This window comes from Antedon bifida, chromosome 2 (assembly GCF_963402885.1).
Source record: "Antedon bifida chromosome 2, ecAntBifi1.1, whole genome shotgun sequence".
In the NCBI taxonomy this organism is placed as follows: domain Eukaryota; kingdom Metazoa; phylum Echinodermata; class Crinoidea; order Comatulida; family Antedonidae; genus Antedon; species Antedon bifida.
In genome coordinates, this window is record NC_136227.1 from 2653112 (window position 1) to 2678537 (window position 25426).

A 25426-nucleotide genomic window follows, 5' to 3' on the forward strand; every position below is an offset into this window, starting at 1 on the left:
GATCACCAATTTCTAATATTTCCTTCGGAGAACAAGACTTATAACGATGCTCTTCTTTAGCTGCTGCTGATTTGATTCTACGTGAAACCACTTCATATGCCCTCTTCATGAGATCAGCTTCTTTAGTCAAATAATCCTCAGACCAATCTTGTTCCGCACCTCCAATAAAGTGATCTAATGGAATTAATGGTTCACGACCAAACATAAGAAGATACGGTGTTACACCTGTAACGGTATGAGGGGTGGAATTATACATAAACACAATATGCTGCAGCAATTCGGGCCATTTGTGTCGATCTTTCGGGCTTAAAGAACGCAATAAACTGCATAAGGTCTTGTTGAAACGTTCGCACTGCCCATTACTTGCAGGCCAATACGCCGTAGTGCGAGATTTTGTCATGCCATAAAGACCACATATACCTCGAATAATTTTACCCTCAAAGGATCTACCTTGATCCGAATGTAACCGTGCTGGCACACCATAATGGGAAAACCAATTATCTCTCAATACACGAGCCACTGTATCAGCCGTCTGATCTTTACATGGGACCGCTAGTGAAAACTTACTAAACACATCAGTCATAACAAGAATGTCCTCATAGCCTCCCTTTCCACGATCCATCTTTAAGAAATCTATAGCAAGAATCTCTTCGGGACGAAAGGCTAGAATATGACGAAGAGGGGGTTTGACCGTTGGTGTAGGGACTTTACTAGATACACAACTAAAACACTTGGAAATATGCGTACGTACATCACCGTTCATACCTGGCCAGAAACATCGACGCTTTAGAAGTTGTATAGTCCGTTGAACTCCTTGATGAGCCCATTTATCATGACATAAATCTATAAAAAGATTGCGCAAATTAGTAGGCACTAACAATTGATGAATTTTACCATGGATATCTTCATTGATCTCTCTATACAGAACTCCACAAATCTCTCTATAACTTGTCCACTGTCTCAACCAGCCCAACATTCTAGAATTATCTGTATTGTAGCGGTCACCAGGACACCATTTTTCCATCCATAATTTCCAGATTTCTCCCAATTCCCTATCTTTCTTCTGACATTCTGCCAACTGCTCATGAGAGTAAGAAGGAAAAATAGACAATGCCTTGTTAATACTACGTGATGATTGATCAATCTCAATACATGGTTTACACTTATTAATTGAGGGATGAGAATCAACATATATATTAAGACATGAAGCGATAACTCCTAGATCTGACTTAAAATCTGTACACACGCTAATCGGACGACGACTTAAAGTATCGGCACATTTGTTGCTAGAACCTGGCTTATATTTGATTTCAATATCGAACATAGCTAACTGAGAGACCCATCTCATTTCTGTAGCGCCAAGCTTTGCAGTTTTTAAATGCGCTAAAGGATTATGATCAGTAAAAATGGTAACCTTTGAACCCTGAATGTAAGAAGCGAATTTATCCACCACTGCCCATTTTAGCCCCAACAACTCCAACTTAAAACTCGATAAATCAGGGTATCGGCATTCAGCACCACGAAGACTTCTACTTGCATAAGCAATTGGATGAAGAGAACCATTAGAGTCCTGCAACAAGCAAGCACCTAAACCTTTCAAACTGGCATCTACTTCAATAACAAATGGTTCATCAAATTTGGGATATACAAGAACTGGGGGTTTAGTTAAAGCATTTTTTAATTCAACAAATACAGCTTCTTCAATTTCAGTCCAACGAAACCTGTAGGCCTTCCCCGCTTGTGTGTCAGACAACCGGGTTACCAAATGCAAAGGCGCAGCAATTTTGGCATAATTACAGATAAACTTTCGATAGTATGAAGAGAGTCCCAGAAATGATTTAAGTTCAGTAATGCTTTTTGGCGTTGGCCAGGTCAGTATCTTTTCTATTTTCCCATAGTCTACAGCAACTCCAGCAGATGAAATAACATGACCCAAATAGGTTACCTCCGTCTTAAAGAAATCGCACTTCTTGCCCTTAACCTTTAACCCATACTTAAACAATCTAGACAACACATTTTCTAATCTAGATAAATGTTGTTTAAACGAAGAAGAAAATATCAAAATGTCATCCAAGTACAACACAATCTGAGTCAAATTCATGTCGCCTAATACATATTCCATTACACGTTGAAATGTTCCCGGGCTATTAGACAGACCCTGCGGCATACGAACAAATTCATACAGTCCCCAAGGAACCCTAAATGCAGTTTTATTAATAGATTCGTCTGCCATTATAATTTGGAAAAATCCATGAGATAAATCTAAGGTAGAAAAATAACAAGACCCAGTGAGTACTTCTAAAACCTCATCAATGCGTGGTAGAGGAAATGAATCTTTCAACGTTTGGAAATTCAACTTCCTATAATCAACGCACATGCGCAAAGACCCGTCTTTCTTTTTGACCAACACAATGGGACTTGCAAATTCGCTCTTGGACGGCCTAATTATTCCCTGGTCTAACATTTCTTGTAACATAGACTTAACACTTGATATAGAATGAGGAGGAATACGACGATATGGTAGTCTAATTGGAGTTTCATCTTTTAAATTGATAACATGAGGAATAACATCACACTTTCCAACATCAAAAGCACTATGAGAAAAAACATGATTATATTTGGACAATAGGTTAGTCACTAGTTGAGTTTCCACACAATCAAGGTTACCGTTGATAATTACCCCAGGCGGTAACTGCTGGCTCTCAGAATTTAACTCGGTACCACAAAAAGAATTAGAATAAGAGTGATTAATGTCATATAACTTACGCACAGAACCGACGGATACGAGTCGACTTTGGGTGTGGTCACTAAATTTACAATCATCAATATCAGATTTTACACTACCGTCAACAATGTCTGAATGTGAATCACAAGGAACAGTCACGTCAGAATGTTGCAAAGAAACTAAGATACTTGATTCATCCTCATCTACTTGCAAAAGAATTTCAGCCTTTCTATTCCATGGAGCATCAACATGTGTAGCTGTTACCTGTGAAAGATCACGTAATAGATGGAAACCTTGTAATTCGCGTAAAATGTTACACCCAATCAAAACAGGATATTCATTACTATGATTAGTTACAGTGACAGCATCTGAAACTACCAAAAAGCTACCAGTTAACTTTTGTTCACCTATAACAATGGGAATTTCTACATATCCTTCGATTGGAACCTCCACCCCACAAACACCGATAACATTCATGAAAAGTCCATTAACAGATCCCAGCTCTCCAACAATTGACTTTAACTGCTTATTATAGACCGATGACGGAATTATTGAAGCTTCAGCCCCTGTATCCAAGATACAACCTAACTCAGTTGAGCCTATTCTAACGATAGTACATGGACTTCTGGCTACTAATTTATCTACTAAAACAGCATCGGAACATTTCAAGGATTGGGCGTTAGACATATTTCCATTATTGTCCGTGGCAACAACAGGGATATGAACTTCACGTTCAACATTACCAGTTGGAATTGGATGATTGGCTTGTGACTTAGAAACAGTATTAATTATATCTTGAGTAGGCGTATCTGAATCACTACGTTGGATACCCGGAGTATTAGAATTACTACTACGATTCTTATGTGGACATGCATATGAATAATGACCTCTTCCTCTACAAAACCAACACAACCCAGAAGGTATTTCACAATCAGATTTGGTATGACCATTTTTACCGCAATTGTAACATTTTAAAGGACCTGTAGAATTTTGATTAAACTTAGGTGGACTAGATATAAATTGGGAACGCTGAATTTCGCTAATTTGTTTCTTTAATGCTTGCAATTCTCGCTTTACTTCTGATAGTTCTGAGGGCCGTTCATTACATTCTACGCCATGTGCACGCGGATTTGTCCTAACAATATCAATTTTATACAACTCAAGAACTTCTTCGCGCATATCAAAAAAAGATTTTCCTCTAAAAGCTAGCTCAATGCGACGTAATTCACGCTTAACTGTAGGATCACGAACACCGTCCACTAAACGCTGCTTTAAAGTAGTATCTTGAAGATGTCTCAAAGCGGATTGCTCAGAGGGGCGAGACGCTTCGACAAGTTGGGAGTACAATTTCATTAAAGAAAGGCTATATTCAGCCAAGGTTTCACCCGGTAACAATTGCCTAGAATAGAATGCTGAACTATATGATGCAACAGAATCCTCCGATTTAAAAGCGAGTTCTAAAATTCTTATAGCCGCTTTCACATTCTTCCCATTTTCACACATGCTCATACTGCATTTAACCTCATCCTTCGCACAGCCACCAAGATGACTAATCAGGGTATCGTATCGATCATCATCGCCCAACGAATAATGATCACAATAAATTCGAAAATCTTCAAGCCATTCTTTTAACGTAAGGTCCCCAGGAGATCTTGGAACACCCTTAAATTTTACTAACTTAATCGGAGGAGCTTTCTGAACCGAAACGCCTTTTAAAACATTAGTTAATGCCGCAATCATATCATTAACGCCATCGCCGCTTGCAGCTGCTTCAGATTTAGATTCGCCTAGCGACATTGCAGAAGGTGAATTTGTGACAATATTATAGTAACTACAAATACTTTAAACACTACTACAATAAACAGAGTTTCAATACAAAAAATAAGTATCGTAAATGTAATACAAAAGTAACAATATTTCATATAAGGTAAGTATAAGCATCAATTCACAACATCATCTTAAATAACAACACACTGGCTGCCATGTCCATCGGAACAAAGATTCTGTAATATATATAAAACCATACACTTTCCGTTCTAAAATTAAATTAAGTTCATAAATCTTATCTGTCCAATACTCCTTGTCTTATGCACGATCCAGGGTTTGGTAAAACAATTGTTGAAAATACACAATGCAATCCTCCTTCAGGAACGCTTGAAACGTTGCATCCATCCTGTCCGTGACGCCAATTTGTCGTGGTTCGGGAATCCTTAATATTGATTTGCTAGGTTTAGACCATTAAGGTTTGGTTTGTGAAGCCATGTATCCCATGCAACAAAACAATACGCAAGATGAGGCTGCATTTACTCTGTATCATTTATTTTTCTAAACAGGAACAAACCCTATATAAAACAACGTCATAATTATTATTTTTCCAGCAGTGTAATATAATTCAACAATAAAAACAATCACAAGCAAGCTTACTATAATATGGTCACTTCACTAATTATCAATTAGTATTACTGTATATAACATTAGTATTACTGTATATAACATTTAACGAACTTATACCTGGATCCAATACACCAATTTCATACTACTAATCACATCAACCTGGTAAGTTATCCAATTAACTTCAACATGGTATGTGATACAACTAACTTCAACATGTATGCTATCTAATAAGACAAAGCTGTATATCAAAGAGAAATTATAAACAGTGAATTCATTGTCGTTACAAATAATGAACGATAACAACTTAACTCGGTTATGCACATGGAGTAATACTGTAAAACATTATGGTTGTATAGAAAATAATTATCTACTCACAGTACTGGCGAGAATCCACACTTAAAAGAAATACAGTATATAACATGTCTTACTCAGACAACAACTAAAACAACTTCTGCAGAACCAACGCTCACGCAGCCTATTCGATATAATCATTCACCTGATATGCAAATACGCCCGCGAATACCAGTAGTGAACAATAGCAATGCAATGCAATATATTGCGCCACCAATAATGTAGGTATAAGAAACTTCGGAAGCTTTCCGATCCATTACATTAATAATTTGAAATGTTACTTTTCTTTTTGTTTGTAACCATCTTATGAACGTGTGCCGCTAATACAAAGACATTTGTTCAATAAAGTTTATTATTATTATTATTATTATTACTCCAACTGGTATATTACTCTTATCATCTTCCTGTATGTTGTCAATACAGTCTCAGAATAAGGTAGTTTGAAGAGGTTCCTTGTTGAAACTGATCAAAGTATAACGTGTTCATTATTTTGTCACTTAATTATAAAACGAAAGATCGATGGTATATGGCTAATTTCCAAACTGAATAACACTAATAAACAAGGCCGCTTTGTGGTAGAGTTTACTTGTTAAGGAATTAATAATTGTGTGTGTCAAGTGCACGTATGGTTGATGATAATATTGACCATAATATTGAACACATTTTTTTACCTAGATAGTGGTCCCATTAAAGAGGATTCTCTTCACTGCTGTGTGCTATATTGAAGCCTCCATCTAGGGACCACTAATTTAGTATCAGTACTTATGTAGTGCAGTCAATTTCTAATCAAGTGTGTGTGTAATATTTTTTAATAATTTGTGAGTGTACAAGCAAGGATTATATTAAGCTTATTAATAAATCTATAATTATGCAGTATGAATTTAGGAAAGTACTGGACACTTGATCGGTTAATTAAAAAAAGATTATTATTTAAGTATAAACTTAATTCATACAGTGGCGTTATATTAAATTAATCTGAGCGGATCCAGTATTTCTTTAAAAAATAATATTTTTAAAACTCTGTCTACTACTATCAAACAAGAAAATGTGATGTGCCGTATATGGACACGATGATGTCATATCATACTTTTTTTGTCAACTAGACTAGTATAGACAGAGCTTTAGTCATCAAAATAGATATCAAAATGTTAATAAAATAGTGCTATCCTCACCTATTATACTTTTTATAGAAGCCATAAAAAATAGTGTACTTATTAGTTATTTGAAAACTATATTGTATTATTTAAGACATATTTCAATTATGTATGTAATTAAAAATTAATGATCATTTTGAGTACGAAACTTAATAAGTAATGAACTCAATACTGTCTTGTAAATTTATGTCTATTAATAGTTAATATTTATCCTGTAAATTAGAATGATGAATGCAACTTTTATATATTATATATTTCATTCTCATGCATATAATTATCATGTACTTAATCCTGTACTGTCTTTCGTCCTTCCTATGTCAATTAATATTTAGGTTAATCTTATAATTAGAAATATGATTATTATTTATTATTTTATACTTTATCCATGTAATTAAGATAATGTACTTAATTAATCCTCAAACCAATTATTTATTTTTAATAATTCACGTGCAATTTGAATACCTTGATGAAATTTATATGTATCAGTTTTACTTCCGATAATATCAGAATTTTGATTTGTTAATTATTTACTTATGATTTGATATTTATGTGCATTTAATAATTTATCTATGTTTATTTATTATATATATGTATGATTTAAGAAAATTGTATATGTATCGGTTTTACTTCCGATAATATCAGACTTAATTTTGATTTTTTAATTATTACTTATGATTTGATATTTATGTGCATTTAATAATTTATCTATGTTTATTATATATATGTATGATTTAAGAAAATTGTATATGTATCGGTTGTACTTCCGATAATATCAGACTTATTAATTTTGATTTTTTAATTATTATTATGATTTGATATTTATGTAAATTTAATAATTTATCAATTTATGTTTAAAAAAGAACAAGAATTTATTTAGAGAATTTTGGATATCATAGCCTCATCTTCATTGACTAAAAACCTATATTTTGGTGGCTTAAAACCTGGAATTTTGAAGTGGGTGGGGCTTATTCCTGAACAAATCACTACCCCAAATTTGATGGGTGGGCTTATACTAGAATCTATGGATCATTTTGTGGAGTGATGTCTTTTATGATATTTATGAAATTGAAAAATACTTGAAAAAAAGCAGGTTGAATAATGAATCAATTGTATTTCTTAATTATGTAGAAATAATATCACTAATTATTAGACATACAGAAACACTGTGTATGCACTTACAACTATATTACCAATACCATGCTGTTATGTTTGTCATGTCATGTGAACAACATATGTTTTAAGGCAAAATGATAATTTAACCATACTTCCACAGAGCCATGTCATTACATACAGCTGTCAATGTTTTTTTTATAGTATAATTATAAATCAATATTTTTAAAATGTTGTGCAGCTCATGCCAAGTTGAACACAGAATGTGTGTTACTACGACGCATTTTAAATGACTATTCAATTTATCATAGAATGTGTAACAGACAGTACCAGTAATTAACAGTGAACTTTAACCTTTCAACGATATCAAATAAAGCTGTTTACCATAAATACTTATTTTGATTTTAAAATATGAATGCTTAATTGATTTACTGATTGCTTCATTTCTTTTTATAATGTCAAATACTTTTATCAAATTTACAATTGTTTTTGTATCATTTGAAATTGAATAAAAGAATAGATGCTTATTAGAAATCAAAATTGTCTTGTGTTTGTTTACCTGGCATTGAAAGACCAGTACTGTAGGTAAAAAAGAAGTTGCTTTTCAATTCACAGGGTCTTTGGTCCAAATCTGGAATGGATTCATTTGATATAGAGTTCTCAAGCTATAAGCCTTTCAAACTTTGTAAATATTTCAATGAATATCTTTTTATTGCACACAGCAATTTTTTTTAAATGTATATAAAAATTAATTAAAATTAAGCTTATTTGAAACCAGATAGGCCTATATCCCTTAAATTTAATATACGACTACGAGAATATTTTTCAATACCCTATTTCGTTTGACAATTGCGCCCTCAGTTTTGGAATTGAAGTATTCTTAAGTAAAATGGCTGCGCCCAGTAAGGAAATGTGCGACTTAAAAAAACAGCTTTTAAAAGAAATAAAAAGCAAAGTAGAGCAGTCATTATCTGGAAAGAAGAATTCAAATTGTATAATAGACATATTGAAGTTGACACATGTAAGTGTATTTCTTTGATAAATCCAACAATAAGCATATATAGCTAGGCTAGGCCTAGTTAGTAGTAGGCCTACCAGGATTAGCCAGGAAAATTGAATTCGGGATGATTCGGCCCTGAGACGATTCGGCACGAGACGATTCGGCCCATTTCTGGTTTGACAATTCGACCCACTATTGGGTTGGGCCGAAACGTCTCACTTTGTGGGCCAGAACGCCTCACTTTAATCCAAACCAATGATTGTTAATATATATATTTTTAGGGTATTTATCAAGTTTTTGTTTAAGAATCAAGGAACTTAATCTTGCAGGAGCAATTAGTAGGCATAGAAAGTAGTATATATAATTATTTTATGTGTGTTTTTTTAAAAATTGTATGGCCAATTTCATTTGAAATAAGAAATATAAATGTAAATTGATTTAAATTGAAAGAAATTTAAAATCTTTTGTTTATGTCAGTAATAATGGTAATTACTAATAATAATTTAATATTGTAATTTTTTTATTTTTACACCAACAGGATGCAGATAAATCAATTGTGACAGCTGCTATTAAAGGTCTCAGTAGAATATTCACCATGCTTCTTGCTAAACAAGAGATGATTATCAAAGAAGATGAAGAAGATAAGAAATATAAACAATGGTTACAAGACAGATACAAGGACTGCATTCAATGTCTTATTGACGTGATTGCAAACAAAAGTAGTAAACCAATCACACAGGTGAGGAATGGCGCAAGCGAAAGAGAAATCGAGGTCGGTGGTGGGGTGGGAGATTGTTAGGATGCCTGGGAGTATGGTATAGTGGGGTCAATTTTTTTTCTGTAAACTACAGTACTCTTTTTGGCGGCAATTTGACTTGGTAAAAAGATAAACATTTTGACACATTTGGCATTTCATATGTACTTCAGTTAGATTCTAGTTTTCAGACAAAAGTCAAAACGCTGACTGCAATACTACATGAAAAGCAGTCTTCTGAATTACTTTTCTGTAAATTATTTACCAAATACTGCATTTAAGCTAATTTTCTAGCTAAACTCGCTAAATACACTAAGTATTAAAACCAATAATAATAATACGTTTTGATTCCTCAGGAGCTTGCTGTGTGCACCATTGTAAAACTTCTGGAGGCAGAGTCTAGGCATCCATTGAAGCAGAACCAAGGTTATTTCTTTCCAAGGTCACCTTTAGAGGTACTGTACATTATTTTTAAACCATCGTTATTTTTGTTAAAATATAAATTTAACCAATTCCAAGGAGAAAGCATATATTTACTAATTACTTTATTCACATAAATACATACACATAAAAATGATTAGAAATTGATTTGAAAAAGAAAAATTTGCAATTGAATATAAAATCTGAAATGAAACATGTTAGGGGCAGTACTGTAAGCAAATTATTGAAAATGTCTAACTTATTAGAGGATTTGTATTGAATGTTGAAATGCCTTATATTTTATTCTAGCTATGGGTGGGTATGTTTAGATCCGTGGAGTTATGCTTCCACTAATCTTTTCCTGGTTCAGACCTATGGAGTAGTACGCCGCGAATGCATAACTCTGTAGTCTGAACAGGCCTTATATGGGATTTGTATATATAACCTTCAATATTTAAATGCCTTGGAGTTATGCTTCCACTTAATATTTTCCTGGTTCAGACCTATAGAGTTGTACGCCGCGTATGACACAAAAGCATAACTCCATAGTCTTAACCGGCCCTAAGGATTTGTATATAACCTTCAATATTTAAATGCCTTATATCTGATTCTAGCTGTGGGTATGTTCAGATCCAAGAAGTTATGCTTCCACTAATCTTTCCTGGTTCAGACATATGGAGTAGTACGATACGAAAGCATAACTCCGTAGTCTGAACAGGCCTTTAGAGTGATTTGTATATAACCTTCAATGTTGAAATGCCTTATATGTGATTCTAGCTATATCTCTGCAATGTACCTCAATTAATTACAACTTGGATTGTTTCACAGAAATTGTTGACATGCCTTTTGTCAAGTACGCAGGATTTCACTCATTTGATGAACAGGTTCCAGGAATATTTAGAATATGATGATATGAGATTTTATACATTAGAAGTTGTAAGTGGAAAGATTCGCGAGACTAACAGCAGAGTACAGAAATTGGATCCTGCTCAGAGAAAGGTACTTAGACATCATGTCAATTTTCTCCTGCAGTTACTGCAGTAACCACAATTATATCATGATTTTAGCTTGTTTCAATATAGAACTTAGGTACTGAGCAGTAGCAGCAGTTACTGAGATAAATTGTGTGTATGATTACCCAACAAAAAAATTTCTAAATCATTGCATAAACGGGTAAAATTTATTACTGCAGTAATTGCAGTATAATAATTTTGACACATGATTCCTATTCATTTCCAAAATCCTCATTATAATTCAGTGTCTATATCGTGCCTAGCTTACTTGGATAAACCGACAATAGCCAGAGGGAGGGCTTAGGGACAAAATGTAAAAGTTCCTGTAACACTCCTGGACCATAATGGACTAGTCTGCAACCACGTCCCCATTATAATTCAGTATCATTATAATTCCATAGTTCATGGGAGAATCAGTTTGTTTTAATTTAATGTTCTCTTGTAGATGCAATAAAAACTGGCAAATTTATTTGAATTAAATTTTTTTTTTTGATAGATGGAAGAAGAACTTTTCTGCAAGAACACACTTTGTTTACTAGAACAGGTTACCATGCCAACAGAAAACTGTTTAAGTAATTTCTTAACTCCACTTCCCACTGATGATGAGGAAATTAGGGCAACACAATTGAAGGTTAGATTTTCTGTAATTTCAATTGAGAGATATTTGTTTTTCAATTATAGTTTACAACTTTTCACAGTACAATTCTGTTAAATTTGATATTCCATTACCCAAACCATAACCCTTTCCCTCCACCCCCCAAGTGGTGGGTCAAAGGTTGTACAAAACCTTCCAGTACAATTTAATAATCCCAGTCATTTTGATACCTCATGTATATGGATGAGTGCAGTAGGAAGAAGTTGTGTAACGAGCAAAAATGCAAAATCTCATAACAGCAAATGAAATTTCTTGTATTTTGCAGGAGCAACGCAAAGCATTCTCAAATGCGTGGTTATCGTTCCTTCTGTTATCACTCCCGCTCCAAACCTACAAAAGTGTTCTGTTTATGATGCACGATAAGGTTATTCCATATATGAGTAGTCCTGTCATGTTAACAGATTTCTTGACGGCATCATATAATATTGGTAAGTAAACATTGCAACTATTTTATTTATCAGCGATTCTTTAAAATAATCCCACCAAATATAGAGTACAGATAATCACCCATTGTCTGTCCACACTGCTGGACGTTACTCACCAATTGTCTGTCCACACTGCTGGACGCTAATCACCAATTGCCTGTCCACACTGCTGGCTGAAAACATTAACATGTCGATTCCAGAGTTCTCAATCTCTCACTCTCTGATACAGGATGACGTATCCGCAATACCGTTGGATTTTGTCTCTGCATCGTTTGCGCTATAATAGATTTCTATATTTTTATTCTATGACAGGTGGCGCTATTAGCCTATTGGCCTTAAATGCTATCTTCATCTTGATGACTGAACATAATCTGTAAGTAGCCTACCATTCATCATCATTTATGAATTCTTATTTCATGCTTATCAGGAGCAGGTCCAAAGGGAGCCCAGCCGGCCTCCCCCAGCAACCCCCTAAATTTCGCAAATTGTAATGCAAAAGATAGGACATCAAATTAAGCTCAGCTCTCATTTCTAGGCCCTGGCCCCTTCTATTTCAAAACCCTGGATCCACCACTTTACATTGGGTGGAAGAAATTAAACCTGGGTGAACTTACTTAATAATATAATATTTTATGTTTTTAATACATTTCTTTCTCATATTTTTTGTAGAGAATATCCAGAGTTTTACAAGAAGCTGTACTCGTTACTGGAGCCTTCAATATTCCATGTAAAATACAAAGCACGTTTTTTTTACCTGACCAACCTTTTCCTCTCATCTTCGTAAGTATTATGCTCACATTCTTCCTCTTCCAATACGTACCTTTGGTTCAATACTTAATTTGAACTTTGCACTCTGTATTACTGTACCATTTGAATATATATATTTGAGAAAATGTGCAAGATTCTTGACTTATAACCTACAATATACCTAATGTACACTTCGTGTTACAAACAATTTTGAATGTAAATGTTTACCAGAGTCAGCAAAGTAAAACTCTATCAAAAAAATGTGATGTGCCCATATATGGACATGATGATGTCATATCACTACCATATTTAAGCATATCACTACCATATTTGGGCACATCACACTTTTTTTGTCAAACTAGTTCAATAGTGTAGACATACTAGCTTAATAAATACAATTATTTATTTTTTTATAGGCATTTACCAGCATATTTAGTTGCAGCCTTTGCTAAAAAATTATCAAGCTTAGCACTGACAGCGCCCCCACCAGCTGTGATGCTTGTTGTCCCGTTTGTTTGCAACTTAATAAAGCGTCATCCAACGTGTAAGACGCTCATTGCAAGAGACACGGAAGCTATGAAAGGTATGTACATTCCATTCTCCATATCGCGTGAATACTTTTATACTATTATATAAAATACTTATAAAATAATAATAACATTAATTTTTACAAATAATAGAGCAAAATACAGAGTAACATAATAAATATACTAACTGATAATGAACATAATTAATATAATGCAAGAAAAGAAATATATAAGTGGAAAAGGAACGCTACAGCAAGCAAGCTTGCCCCTCTCAATAGCAAAACAACTAGAACTTCAACATTTTAAGATAAAAAAGAATCTTGTTAAATTGTGAGGAAGCATCACATGACAGAGTTTCTATTAAGTTTTATTCCTTTAAAATGACAATTTGGATCTTCTTTTCTAAGTTGACGAATTATAAAGACCGCTAAAATAAAATTATGAACTACTTTTTGATATTTATTTTTGATATTAAAACTTATTATTATGTTAGCGCTCATCCGTTAAATAATATCCTGGATCCTCCCCTGACGACAAATTATTTTACATTCACCAGATGACCCGTTCCTGGCGGATGAGACAGACCCGTCTAAATGCAGAGCATTGGAGAGCTCCCTCTGGGAGTTAAAAACACTAAAGCATCACTATCTCCCTGGTGTAGCTACTACAGCAGGCAGCATTGAAAGACCATTTCCAAAAGTTGAATGGGATTTAACAGATTTTTATGAAAGTTCTTACGATGAGGTTTGTAAACACATTCCTTTTAGAAAAGTAAATCTGGTTCTACAGAATTAGTGTCATTCATATAGAGTCACCACAATAATAATTAGAGATGTATTGTCCCCCAAAAATAAAGATTAAAAAAATCAGACTTTGAATAGGCCATTTCGCAGTTTTAATAAATTTATTCACTTCTGTTTAAAAAAAAATCAACAAAAATAATTATTTAAGAAACGGTTAATTTTAAACAAAAACCATTGTTTGACAGACAATTTAGGTATTTTAAATTTTTTTTTAAAATTACATTTTTTCAGGAAAATATTTGTTTTTTAGGGGGACAATATTATTTCTAAGTACAGCATGATTGTTTTAGGATTCGAACCCAGAAACGAGTGTAAAAGACAATCTGAACCACTACAGCCTGATTTTATAAAGTAGTAAAGACAGTACTGTACAGTATAATCAAATTAATTATATTTCTTCATTCTTGTGTTCTTTTATGTTCCACTTTTTAGATGTTTACAACCGAAATCAACAAGAAAGTGAAGCATGTCCCGCTGGAGTTTGAAGCGCCCTCTGGATTGTTTTCAGGCAAACTGGATAAATTTAACAACTACTGGCTTTTAGAATGATTTGTAGGTTTGAAAACAGTAACACAAGAGATCTGCATTAAAAGGTGAGGCTTTCCATTAACTTGGTTTATCTAAGCCTTTGAGAATCCTGTGCAAGTCTAGATTGAGAAGTCAATCAATATTTTATTCATTTAAAGATGTATTGTCCCCCTGAAAAAATAACTATTTAAAATGTTGTTGTTGAATATGCAATTTTAATGTCACATAATATTTATCCACTTTGACCAAAAATTAGATCTAAAAAATTATTTACCTGAAAAAAACTGTAATTAAAAAAAGTAAAATTGGCTGCCAGCCATGGGTTTTTGGTTGATTAAACCATTTATTTTGTCATTTTCTACAGAAGTGATTAACTGTATTAAAACTACAAAATAACCTATTCAAAGTCTAATTTAATTAATCTTCATTTTTCATGTTTTGGGGGACAATACATCTTTAAAATTTAACAGAATATTATTATATTCGTATTTAAAATGCGCTTTATACACAAACAATCATCTCAAAGATAAATAAATACAACTTCCATTCGCCTGAAGTTCAAACCAAACGGCTGCGGTCATTCATCTGGTGTCTTCTTTCGAAAGACATACTGGTTCTCAAAGTACACACAAACCAGATATCCGCAAAGACTGCAGTATCGTCGAGTAGGGCTGTTAACCAATGCTGATGGCTATAAAGGACAAAGGTTTTTCGAAAACGAGTACGCTAAATGTACGAAATTTACTAAACTGACCGGTATGTTGTTTTTATTGCTGTCCATAACAATAAATGCATGGTGAAAAACAATATACAAAGATCTTATAATGTAATGCAGTACTTTTAATTTACTTTTTAAATATACATATCAAATTAAATTGTTGACATACACATACACAGAGTAATTACTTGTATTTTATTGTAAATTATAAAATTGGTGTAAACTGGAATCGTTCATCATCTACTTTTTTTTTTCAATCTTCCTCAAACAACATTTCAACTAGTTCCTTCTTTGCACACTCATCTTCAACTAAACGATTCGGCTGCAAAAAAAATATAGAAATTATGTGAAAACAATAAAATAACATTTTTCTAGTTTGAATTCTGGTTTAATAAGAAGATTATATCAATACGGAACTGTTCCATTTCTTAGGGGCGGATTGTAGCCTCAAATTGCGGCCAACAATATAGTGTAGACAGAGCTTTACACAAAAATAATGAAAATAACTAATGCCAGACGGCGCGCTTACCGTTCCATGTTTTAACAGTGTAGGCACAGCTGTAAGTTTGAATTCTGGATGTTTTCGAAACTCATTGTTAGGATCTTTCCAGCTAGAAATAGACATCGTTTAAAGAACATAAATGCAATAATTCTGCTAAGAGTACAGTATAACATAACAAGTATGACATGTTGAATCGGAGACGATTCGTTCGGCTCAAGAAAAGTGGGACGAACGAATCGTTAATTTTGTAACTTACTATGATCGATCACCAACGTTACAGTGTATAAAAATGCTGCATTCAGCTGCCTTTTTCAATCCCTCTTCAACAATTGGTTCAGCTGAAAATGATACAGTGATTGGAGGTTAGTACATAAGCAGGAGTGTAGTAGCCTCTATGCTCTAGTGAGTGTCAGAAACTAGGCTTAGGCCCGAAGCTTAAAAGCATTGGCCGCGCCGCAAACGCTCTCCGATCCTAGCCTCACCTGTCACGCAATCCGGGCACCAACTTTTACCAGTAGCTGGGTCGATGCCTCCGCAAAACAACACGTACACATCTTGAGAAGACTTGTACTCATCAAGTGTAGATAGTAGGCTTTCTATTCCTTCAACAGTCCTAGTAGTAACCATCGTGTATATCAGTTATCAGAGCAGCTGAGATTTATTAAGTTAGGTGCGCCTACTTGGCCTAGCTAGCTAGCTTGGACTCCACACGTACAGCAGCAGCAGAATCGGGAAGAAGAACGAAATGACCAAAAAGGGAAAGTCCCAAAATAGCGCCCTCAATTTTTATTTGGAAGAAACCAAGAGCAGCTCATACGTCAGGCACGAATTAAAAATAATTATATTGATATATCTGGTTAAATAATCATCAGGAGGTATAAAAATATTATTTTTATATCATCATCAGGATCTGGTTAAATGTACATAAAACAAATATGTGCAACAGAAATCACGAAGAAAAAAACATGAATAAAATAGCCAAATAAAATAATATTTAGAAAAATTCTGCTCTAAAAGCCAGACCGACTTTTTAAGTAGTTAGGTAGTTTACTCAATGTGATACCATTATTTGGTGACTCCCTAGAAAGTGAAAAAAGGTTGGTAGGTATAAAGTTAATAATTTCGCTATAGGCCTAGCATGAAAAAAAAATACTATGAAGTTGAATAAAAACGCCAAGAAACGTAAAATTTAAGTTATTTTACCTATATTTTAGTCATCTGATAATATTTTTTACACAGTAATTGTTTAGAACTGCAGTCTCTATTTACAGCATTTGTGTACAAAAGAATAGGGATTTTACTGTGTAATTTGAATTTATAACTCCATGTTTGAACTATCCTAGGACAATCCTTATTTTCAACAAAATCGTGCGGTACACAATGAAAATCCCCAAAATGATGAAACATATATTATTATATATCGATAATTATTAGTATGATCAATAGAATTTTTTGCCCGTACCTGGCATCCTTTCAAGCCTAAAGTCTTACGCTGTACGTTTCTGTGAGTACGTTGTACGTTTCTGCGAGTACGCTGTATGTTTCTGCGAGTACGCTGTACGTTTCTGCGAGTACGCTGTATGTTTATGCGAGTACGCTGTACGTTTCTGCGAGTACGTTGTACGTTTCTGCAAATACGTATGATTCTGCGAGTACGTTGTACGTTTCTGCAAGTAGGCCTACCTTGTACGTTTTTGCGAGTAAGCTGTACGTTTCTGCGAGTACGTTGTATGATTCTGCGAGTACGGTGTACGTTTCTGCGAGTACGTTGTACGTTTCTGCGTGTACGTTTCTGCGTGTACGTTGTACTGCGAGTACGTCGTACGTTTCTGCGAGTACGATGTACGTTTCTGCGTGTACGTTGTACGTTTCTGCGAGTACGTTGTACGGTTCTGCGAGTACGTTGTACGTTTCTGCTTTACCGCTTTACGTTTTTCTGCGCGAGTAAATCGTGGTTCTCACAAACAACGCAACGCAACGACATACATATTGAAGCGTGATTGCCACTAGCGACGTAACGCAACGCAGCGACGTATTGAAGCGTGATTGCCACTAGCGACGTAACGCAACGCAGCGACATATTGAAGCGTGATTGCCACTAGCGACGTAACGCAACGCAGCGACGTATTGAAGCGTGATTGCCACTAGCGACGTAACGCAGCGACGCAAAGTACTGTATTGCGACGCGTAATCACAAAAGTACTGTATTGCGACAAGTGGGAACCGACGACCCAAACAGTCGCAAGTTTGATTTCACGCAGGCGGGACCAAACATTTATTGGAAAGACATGTTCTTACGTAGGTTGCGTTGCGTTACGTCGCTAGTGGGAAACAAGCTTAATGTTCGTTGTTTCTGCGCGTACGACGTTGTATATTTCCGCGAATAAGTTGTGTTTTTAATTGCATTTTTGGCGGCGATTGCCTTCCATATTATTTTCTTGAATTTTTATGTTTACTTTATACTCTTTTGTCATTCTGTCATGCGACCAACCCTATTTTTACGTAGTGACCTCTGCCTTGGAAATGCAAAATAAAAGAATCTTTTATGTCAAACCATGGATTAATCCACATGGTCAAACTTGGATATTTCCCATGAATACACCAACAATGAATACACTTTAAACCTTGGTAATAGCAATGCCGGATTATTTCGGTTTAAAGATGTATTGTCCCACAAAAACATGAAAAGTAAAGATTAATAAAATCCGACTTCGAATAGATTATTTTTGTTTGCAAAGTTAATCACTTCCGTTGTACGTCTCTGCGAGTACGTTGTACGTCTCTGCGAGTACGTTGTACGTTTCTGCGTGTACGTTGTACGTTTCTGTTAGTATGTTGTACGTTTCTACGAGTACGCTGTACGTTTCTGCGAGTACGCATTACGTTTTTCTGCCCAAAAAATTTACGTTATTTCTGCGCGTACGACGTTGTATATTTCCGCGAATACGTTGTGTTTTAATTGTATTTTTGGCGGCGATTGCCTTCCATATTATTCTCGGTGATATTTTTTTGACTTTTTTTACTTTTTTTTTCTCTTTTGTGGCGTTAACCACTATTTTATTCATTTCATTCTCAAATGATCAATACAATGATTTTACACTTCATCCAAATATATATTCCCTTGTTATTCTGATTTTCTTGTACTTTTTTTTATCTTTTATACGATTTGATCGTTTGTTTACTTTTGTATGCTCTTTTGTCATTCTGTCATGCGACCAACCCCATTTTTACGTAGTGACCTCTGCCATGGAAATGCAAAATAAAAGAATCTTTTATGTCAAGCCATGGATTAATCCACATGGTCAAACTTGGATATTTCCCATGAATGCACCAACAATGAATACACTTCAAAGCTTGGTAATAGCAATGCCGGATGATTTCGGTTTAAAGATGTATTGTCCCCCAAAAACATGAAAAGTAAAGATTAATAAAATCAGACTTCGGATAGATTATTCTGTTAGTTAAGATAATTACTTCCGTAAAAAAAAACCCAAAAATTAATGTTTCACTTATAAAATGACCAAATAAATCATCATCATCATTCACGGTATACTATACGTACCATTTATTTGTATCAACAGAATATATATATAGGCCTATACAGTATTTCTTTTACAAGAATATTTCTATAAGTTTAATCTAAATCATAATGAACGGAAAACTTATTTGATACAAAACGGGTTATGCAACGAGCCGAAGCTCTTAAACGCATTACCCTATAATACAGATATCTAATTAGCAAATAAAACAATAAAAGTACAAATAGAAATAAAAAGTAAAAGTAACAAAAGTGAACTCTACATGAGTGAGTATTTATTTATTAATAGTTGTTGTATTTCCTTTTTAAATTTTCCGATTTTAGTTTCACACTTTATGTTTTCAGGTAAACAGTTCCAAATATTTGCCCCTCTATAGGCAATACTTGGTTAAATTCAACCAAAAACCCATCGACTGGCAGCCATTTTGACTATTTTTTGCTTTAAATTACAGTTTTTTAGGTAAATACATTTTTTTTTTGATCCATTTTTTGATCAAAGTGGATAACTATTAGGAGATGACATTAAAATGGCGTATTAAAAAACATTTTTAGAATTATTTTTTCAAGGGGGAACAATACATCTTTAATGCATTTAAAATGAAGGAAATTGAGCTAGGTTTAACGGTGTATTAAATGATGTAGGTCCTATATTATTTATTTTGTTTACATTTCTAGATATTTTACCTAAATTAAATTGATATAAACAAAATTACATTTTAATCGAAACTTCTTTTCACAAACAATTTATTTAACTCTAAGTAGGCCCCTCTACATTTCATAAACAATAATACCTTTAAAAAGACGTATTTATGCCAATATTATGTAATGATCCTTACACACACGTAGACCAACGTCTTTCGCTCTGACGAAGGAATTGTGTTTTCAAGCTTTGCACTTTTCTGTTTTACTTTATCGATTTAATACAAATATATAACTACTCGTTTACAGTACAGGTACAATCATTATTTCATCAACATCAAGGTGCAGCGTCTTTCTTATCTCTTTACGACAGTCGACACAGTATTTGGGTCTAAAATAATAAAATTGTCAGAATGTGCCAGATTTAAAATAGGGACACAAGGGTACTCTGATGTGTACTGTAAACTAGTTTGACAAAAAAATATGGTAGTGATGTGCTCAAATATGGTAGTGATGTGCTTAAATATGGTAGTGATATGCTTAAAATGGTAGTGCTGTGACATCATCATATCCATATGGGCACATCACATTTTTTTTGTCACATAAAGTTTGATAGTGTAGACACGGCTTTAGACGTGTAATAAGTGCGAATTTACAAAGTGTGAAAACAACGTTATCCCCCAGCAGGGGAGCATTATGGTTTGGTGGTAGACTACTTCGAGCAAACAAAGTAAACTAACGGACGGTCCGTGTAATCAACCCCATGTTAACTATTGATTTGCTTATTTATTCATTTTAATTTCTCCATACCAATAACAGTGGATAATACATATTACCATTTTAAAAAAGTAGTATAAACGTGGAGCTATGTTTAAAACTTGAATTTACAATTAGGGAGGATACCTCCCTGATACAATTGACGTCGGGGCACGCCATATGCAAAACAAAGACGTCCGAGTCGAGCGGAAACACAAAAAGCAGTAGGCCTACCGCCATCACTCAGACCTTCACGTTATGATGTAGGCCTACAAGGCGATGTAACCAACCTAATACTACCAGACGCATTCATCTGTTTTAAAAGTTTATATTCCTCTGGTATGTTGTGACCATTTTTAAAAGATAAGTTTCCGTAATAATGGTACGTGACTGGTTTCCCTTCGGCTGTTCGGTTGAAAGGGTAAAATCCATACAATGATACTTTACTACACATATTTCCAGCAAGCGAAAATAAGTAAAGGCCTGACGATGGTTTATTAATATTCCACCTCCTAAAAAAAAAAGAAACAAAAACAAAGGTATATGTAGTGATTATTCTAACTGAAACAGCATACCAAATAATGCATGAGTGTGGAAATCATAATGTCAACCCGAATAGGTGGTGTAGGCATACCCATATGTTTTCCACTCGTTTTGTCACGATCGTGTCTAGCGACAACTTTAAGACACTGAGTATGCAGTTTGATGTCTGTATTGACGGCAATACAATGGTCATAGCTCACATGCAAAATAAAACACGGTCTACTACCAAATTGGAAAGCTGGAGGACAGCAAACCAGCCGGACCACTCAATGTACATTTGAGCCAATTGATTATTTCCTAGGCCTACTTTTTAAATTAAATGATACTAGTAGGTACCCGTCCAATGGATACATTTTTGCGGTTCTAATAGATGATAAAAGGTGCCCCAACTCGAACGGCGCTAGTATCCGGTTTAGGAGGAGATACAGAAACACTGGCTTAGTGCTATTATAATTAGTGTATAGATAGATAGATCTTTACCTTCTAACATATTTGCTCAGTAATCTTTTTGGTCGTGCTAATACAATGTTTGGTTTAAACAGTCGTAGAGTATTGACCATACTCATCTTGTGATAATAACCGCTTGCCTTTGTCAACCATATAATAGTGGAATTATCCAAATTGTTCAGATAGCGATACGTCGTTTGGTAACAACTATCATTTTTATTCTGTGAGCACCAGTCGTAATGTTTTCCCTGTTCATTGTTTATTGCCACTAATTTTGTTCTTGTTCCAACATCTTTCTCGAAACCTTCCAGTGGCGCCATGTTTGAACGAAACACGTGATCATGCGCATCAATTTCCAATCCGCAATTACTCCCCTGCAGGATTCCGGAGTTTCCGATGACAGCGCACGTGTTCGCAGGCTTTATCCATGGTTCCCCATTGGCTTGAGCTGTTTCGGTGTAAGTTTGGTTTGATATCTGATCGTTAGGATAGACACGGAGCAATATGATCGGCGAAAACTCATTCAAAGTGTTTCTGCAGAAAAGAAAGCTATAATTATAATTATATGCAATAGCTATAGTGCAAATATAGCTATAGTACGAATATAGCTATAGTACGAATATAGCTATAGTACGAATATAGCTATAGTACGAATATAGCTATAGTACATAGCTATAGTACGAATATAGCTATAGTACGAATATAGCTATAGTACGAATATAGCTATAACCCGTACAAATATAGCTATGTGACAAATATAGCTATAGTACGAATATAGCTATAGTACGAATATAGCTATAGTACGAATATAGCTATAGTATGAATATAGCTATAGTATGAACTAACGAAATGTTGCGCCTCAACGCAATCCTCACACACCGCAATTTCAGAAGGAGGATTTTCATTAGGAATTCAGTTTCTGAAAAACTGTAGGATTAGACAATACTGATGGACAAGAGTCATCTTACTTACAAATCAAATGCTATCATATAGAAAACGGTACGGGGAGCTGGTCTGTCGGTCTGTCTGTAACTATATTACCGTACCTAAAGAGCCAACAACATCGACCGTAGGTCCAGTGTACACAGTTATAACCTGTGTGCACTTTAAAGAACCCAGTTCATTATTCGAGAAGAGTAGGGGGTTACCCCGGTGAACAGGTTCACAAAATAGCCCCTGTATCAGGGGGATTACCACCTATCTGATAGGACAGTGATTAATTCACTATTGGTAATCCTTGGCCACATTGCCTAAAGACATAAAATAAAATAAAAATAAAAAAAATATTCAGGCAAGTTTACCTTGTTGTATTTGCCGCTGTTTCGTTAATGTGTCTAAAGAGTTGTCGAATATCGATGATGCTTTGTAATGAATTTCTCGCGGGCTTCATCCCATTTACATTTGCCAATAATCTAAAAATCGATATTAAAAAAAAACCCTAAATAAATTACGTTAAAGCTTATATTTCAATGTAAATCTTGTGTGATTCAAATTGGGTTAAAAGCATAGCATTTGGTATGGCAACTCGTATAAAAGATTTGAGGCCATTTAAAATTTGACATTTTACCTCAGATAATGTCTGATTCCTAAACCATACATCCTAGAAACACGAAAATAATGGCAAATGATGCAGAAGTACTATTTTCTATTCATGTTTAATAGAAATATATGCATTTAACTTAATATAAAAATAATAGATCTTGAACTATATTTTACCGCGTTGACATTGTATTGGTGGTATTAACACACCACTACAGCAATGTTAACAAAATAAGAAGGAAATCATTCTTTTTATTATTAACTGCTTGTATCTTAATTTAAAATTCCAAATACTTGGAACATTTTAAACCAGCCCTCCAGTTAATGGTATTTTGCCTTTTGGTGAAAAGGTTAAATCTAGCGTCATATACCCCACATATGAAATATTCAATCTGGTCCAAGTCCATCGCAATACCGTGTTGCCCTTTCTCAGTCTTGAACGTATCAGAATTCTGAGGGGGATCATTTCATTATGTTTGACGCTTAATTTAATCTTTTCTAAAAAAATCAGCGATCATAATGAAAACATACCACTAACTAAAGAAGCCCTGAATAACATGTTAAACCTTATTTACTTTTCCCTGGATAAACGGTCTGCCTGTCATCAACCTCGTTGTGTTTGGGCCAATCAATTGCCTAAAAATTCCAAGTTCATTCATTCATTCATTCGTTTTATTTGATCAACAACTTGATAAGTTGTTACAGATTAATTCAAAGTAAATAAAAGATGCAAAGATGGAAAAGATCAAATAAGCTCAATAAAGCTTTCACCAGAACAAATGCAATAGTGTTTTGTATTTGCTGTAATATTGATTACGAGTGCAATTTTTAGCCATCTAGAGGCGTAGTTTTCTCAAATTTTTCAAAACAATTATTATTCGGCGAATTAAGCAAGGACGACCCTGTAAAATTAAACGTAATTAAAATTGTGATATCTAGAATGGTTTGAGTCGTTAAGCGTGGTTCCCACTAGGACGCAACGCAACGACGTATTGACGCAAAGTGATGTATTGCGTAATCACAAGTGGACACCGACGACGCAACAATGCTGCAAAAATCGCAGGTTTGATTTCACGCAGGTGGAGGCAAACACAATGAATGGAAGGGCATTTGCTTACGCTGCGTCGCTAGTGGGAACCAAGCTTTAGCTTGCACAATGCAATGAGGTCAAAGGTAACAGTTTAAATGACCTCAAATCTTAAGAGCTGCGAATTTCCGATACGCGTTGCCATACCAAATGCTTCTAACCCAATTTGAATTATCGACCCCTTTTTTAAGCTAAGGAACCCCATCCCCATTGGTTCCCACAAGGACGCAACGCAATGACGTAAGCCGCAACGCAAACAAATGACAAATCAAAAGCGATTGATTATTCCAACTGTTGCTTGTCATTGGTCAACTCAATGTTGCGGTTTACGTCATTGCGCTACGTCCTATATTGGGAACCAATCTTAACTTGAGCAGGGCCATCACACTATATAAAGCTTAGTTCGCACTAGCGACGCAACGTAACGCACTATGCAACGTAAGAAAATGCCCTTCCAATCATTGCGTTTGCCCCCGCCTGCTTGAAATCAAATCTACGATGTTTGCAGCACTATTGCGTCGTCGTCGGTTCCCACTTGTGATTACGCAATGCAGCACTTTGCGTCGATACGTCGCGTTCTAGTGGGAACCACGCTTAAAGCACTACTGGTGCATGCTACCCCAGCTCCTCTAGAGTTTAAAGTACAACATAGATCTACTTACTTTTGAGTGAAGTTGACTGAATAGGACATACTTGCAACATACATGGTAGTAGTGAATGATGAATACAAGTAAATGTACAAACATACTGGACTGACAATAAACGCACATAAACACTTCTTCTTGACCGCCATCATTACCACCAAAATTGTAAATTTCCCCTTCGGTTTTAACTAGGATATGATGTAGATCAGCTTGGCACTGTTCTATGCACTCGTAACTCTGTGTGTCGTGTGAACACAGTTAGTATGATGATCATACTGAGCCATCGCTTTGGTTCCAGAAGTGAGTCAAGCAAACGACGCTGGTGGCGCTCTGACTATACAGACCCCAGAGCCATATATAGAGAGAGTTACGACTTCGAATGGATTAGAAGCCATGTTTGTGTCCAA

At 34.9% G+C, this 25426-nt stretch overlaps 3 protein-coding genes across 3 annotated transcripts; 1 reads left to right on the forward strand and 2 right to left on the reverse strand.

Annotated features, from left to right (window-relative positions):
- The first annotated feature begins 8623 nt into the window (after nucleotides 1–8623).
- On the forward strand, nucleotides 8624–14846 carry LOC144835708 (nucleolar complex protein 4 homolog B-like). The gene is made up of 11 exons (XM_078690776.1): nucleotides 8624–8755; nucleotides 9273–9473; nucleotides 9845–9943; nucleotides 10737–10907; nucleotides 11418–11552; nucleotides 11842–12004; nucleotides 12314–12374; nucleotides 12671–12781; nucleotides 13165–13331; nucleotides 13832–14019; nucleotides 14511–14846. Exons 1-11 carry the CDS (start codon nucleotides 8624–8626, stop codon nucleotides 14625–14627), a joined length of 1545 nt encoding a protein of 514 aa, XP_078546902.1. The 3' UTR covers nucleotides 14628–14846.
- Nucleotides 14847–15431: 585 nt separating this feature from the next.
- Nucleotides 15432–16575, reverse strand: LOC144835709 (thioredoxin domain-containing protein 17-like). The gene is made up of 4 exons (XM_078690777.1): nucleotides 16309–16575; nucleotides 16083–16164; nucleotides 15854–15935; nucleotides 15432–15646 (listed from the first exon to the last, which is right to left on the reverse strand). The coding sequence occupies exons 1-4, from the start codon at nucleotides 16451–16453 to the stop codon at nucleotides 15578–15580; spliced, it is 378 nt and encodes a 125-aa protein (XP_078546903.1). The 5' UTR covers nucleotides 16454–16575; the 3' UTR covers nucleotides 15432–15577.
- Nucleotides 16576–19361: 2786 nt separating this feature from the next.
- On the reverse strand, nucleotides 19362–25349 carry LOC144835742 (CMP-N-acetylneuraminate-poly-alpha-2,8-sialyltransferase-like). Its single transcript, XM_078690827.1, has 4 exons — nucleotides 25038–25349; nucleotides 23051–23161; nucleotides 21783–22283; nucleotides 19362–21271 (listed from the first exon to the last, which is right to left on the reverse strand). Exons 1-4 carry the CDS (start codon nucleotides 25169–25171, stop codon nucleotides 21016–21018), a joined length of 1002 nt encoding a protein of 333 aa, XP_078546953.1. The 5' UTR covers nucleotides 25172–25349; the 3' UTR covers nucleotides 19362–21015.
- Between the last annotated feature and the right edge of the window lie 77 nt (nucleotides 25350–25426).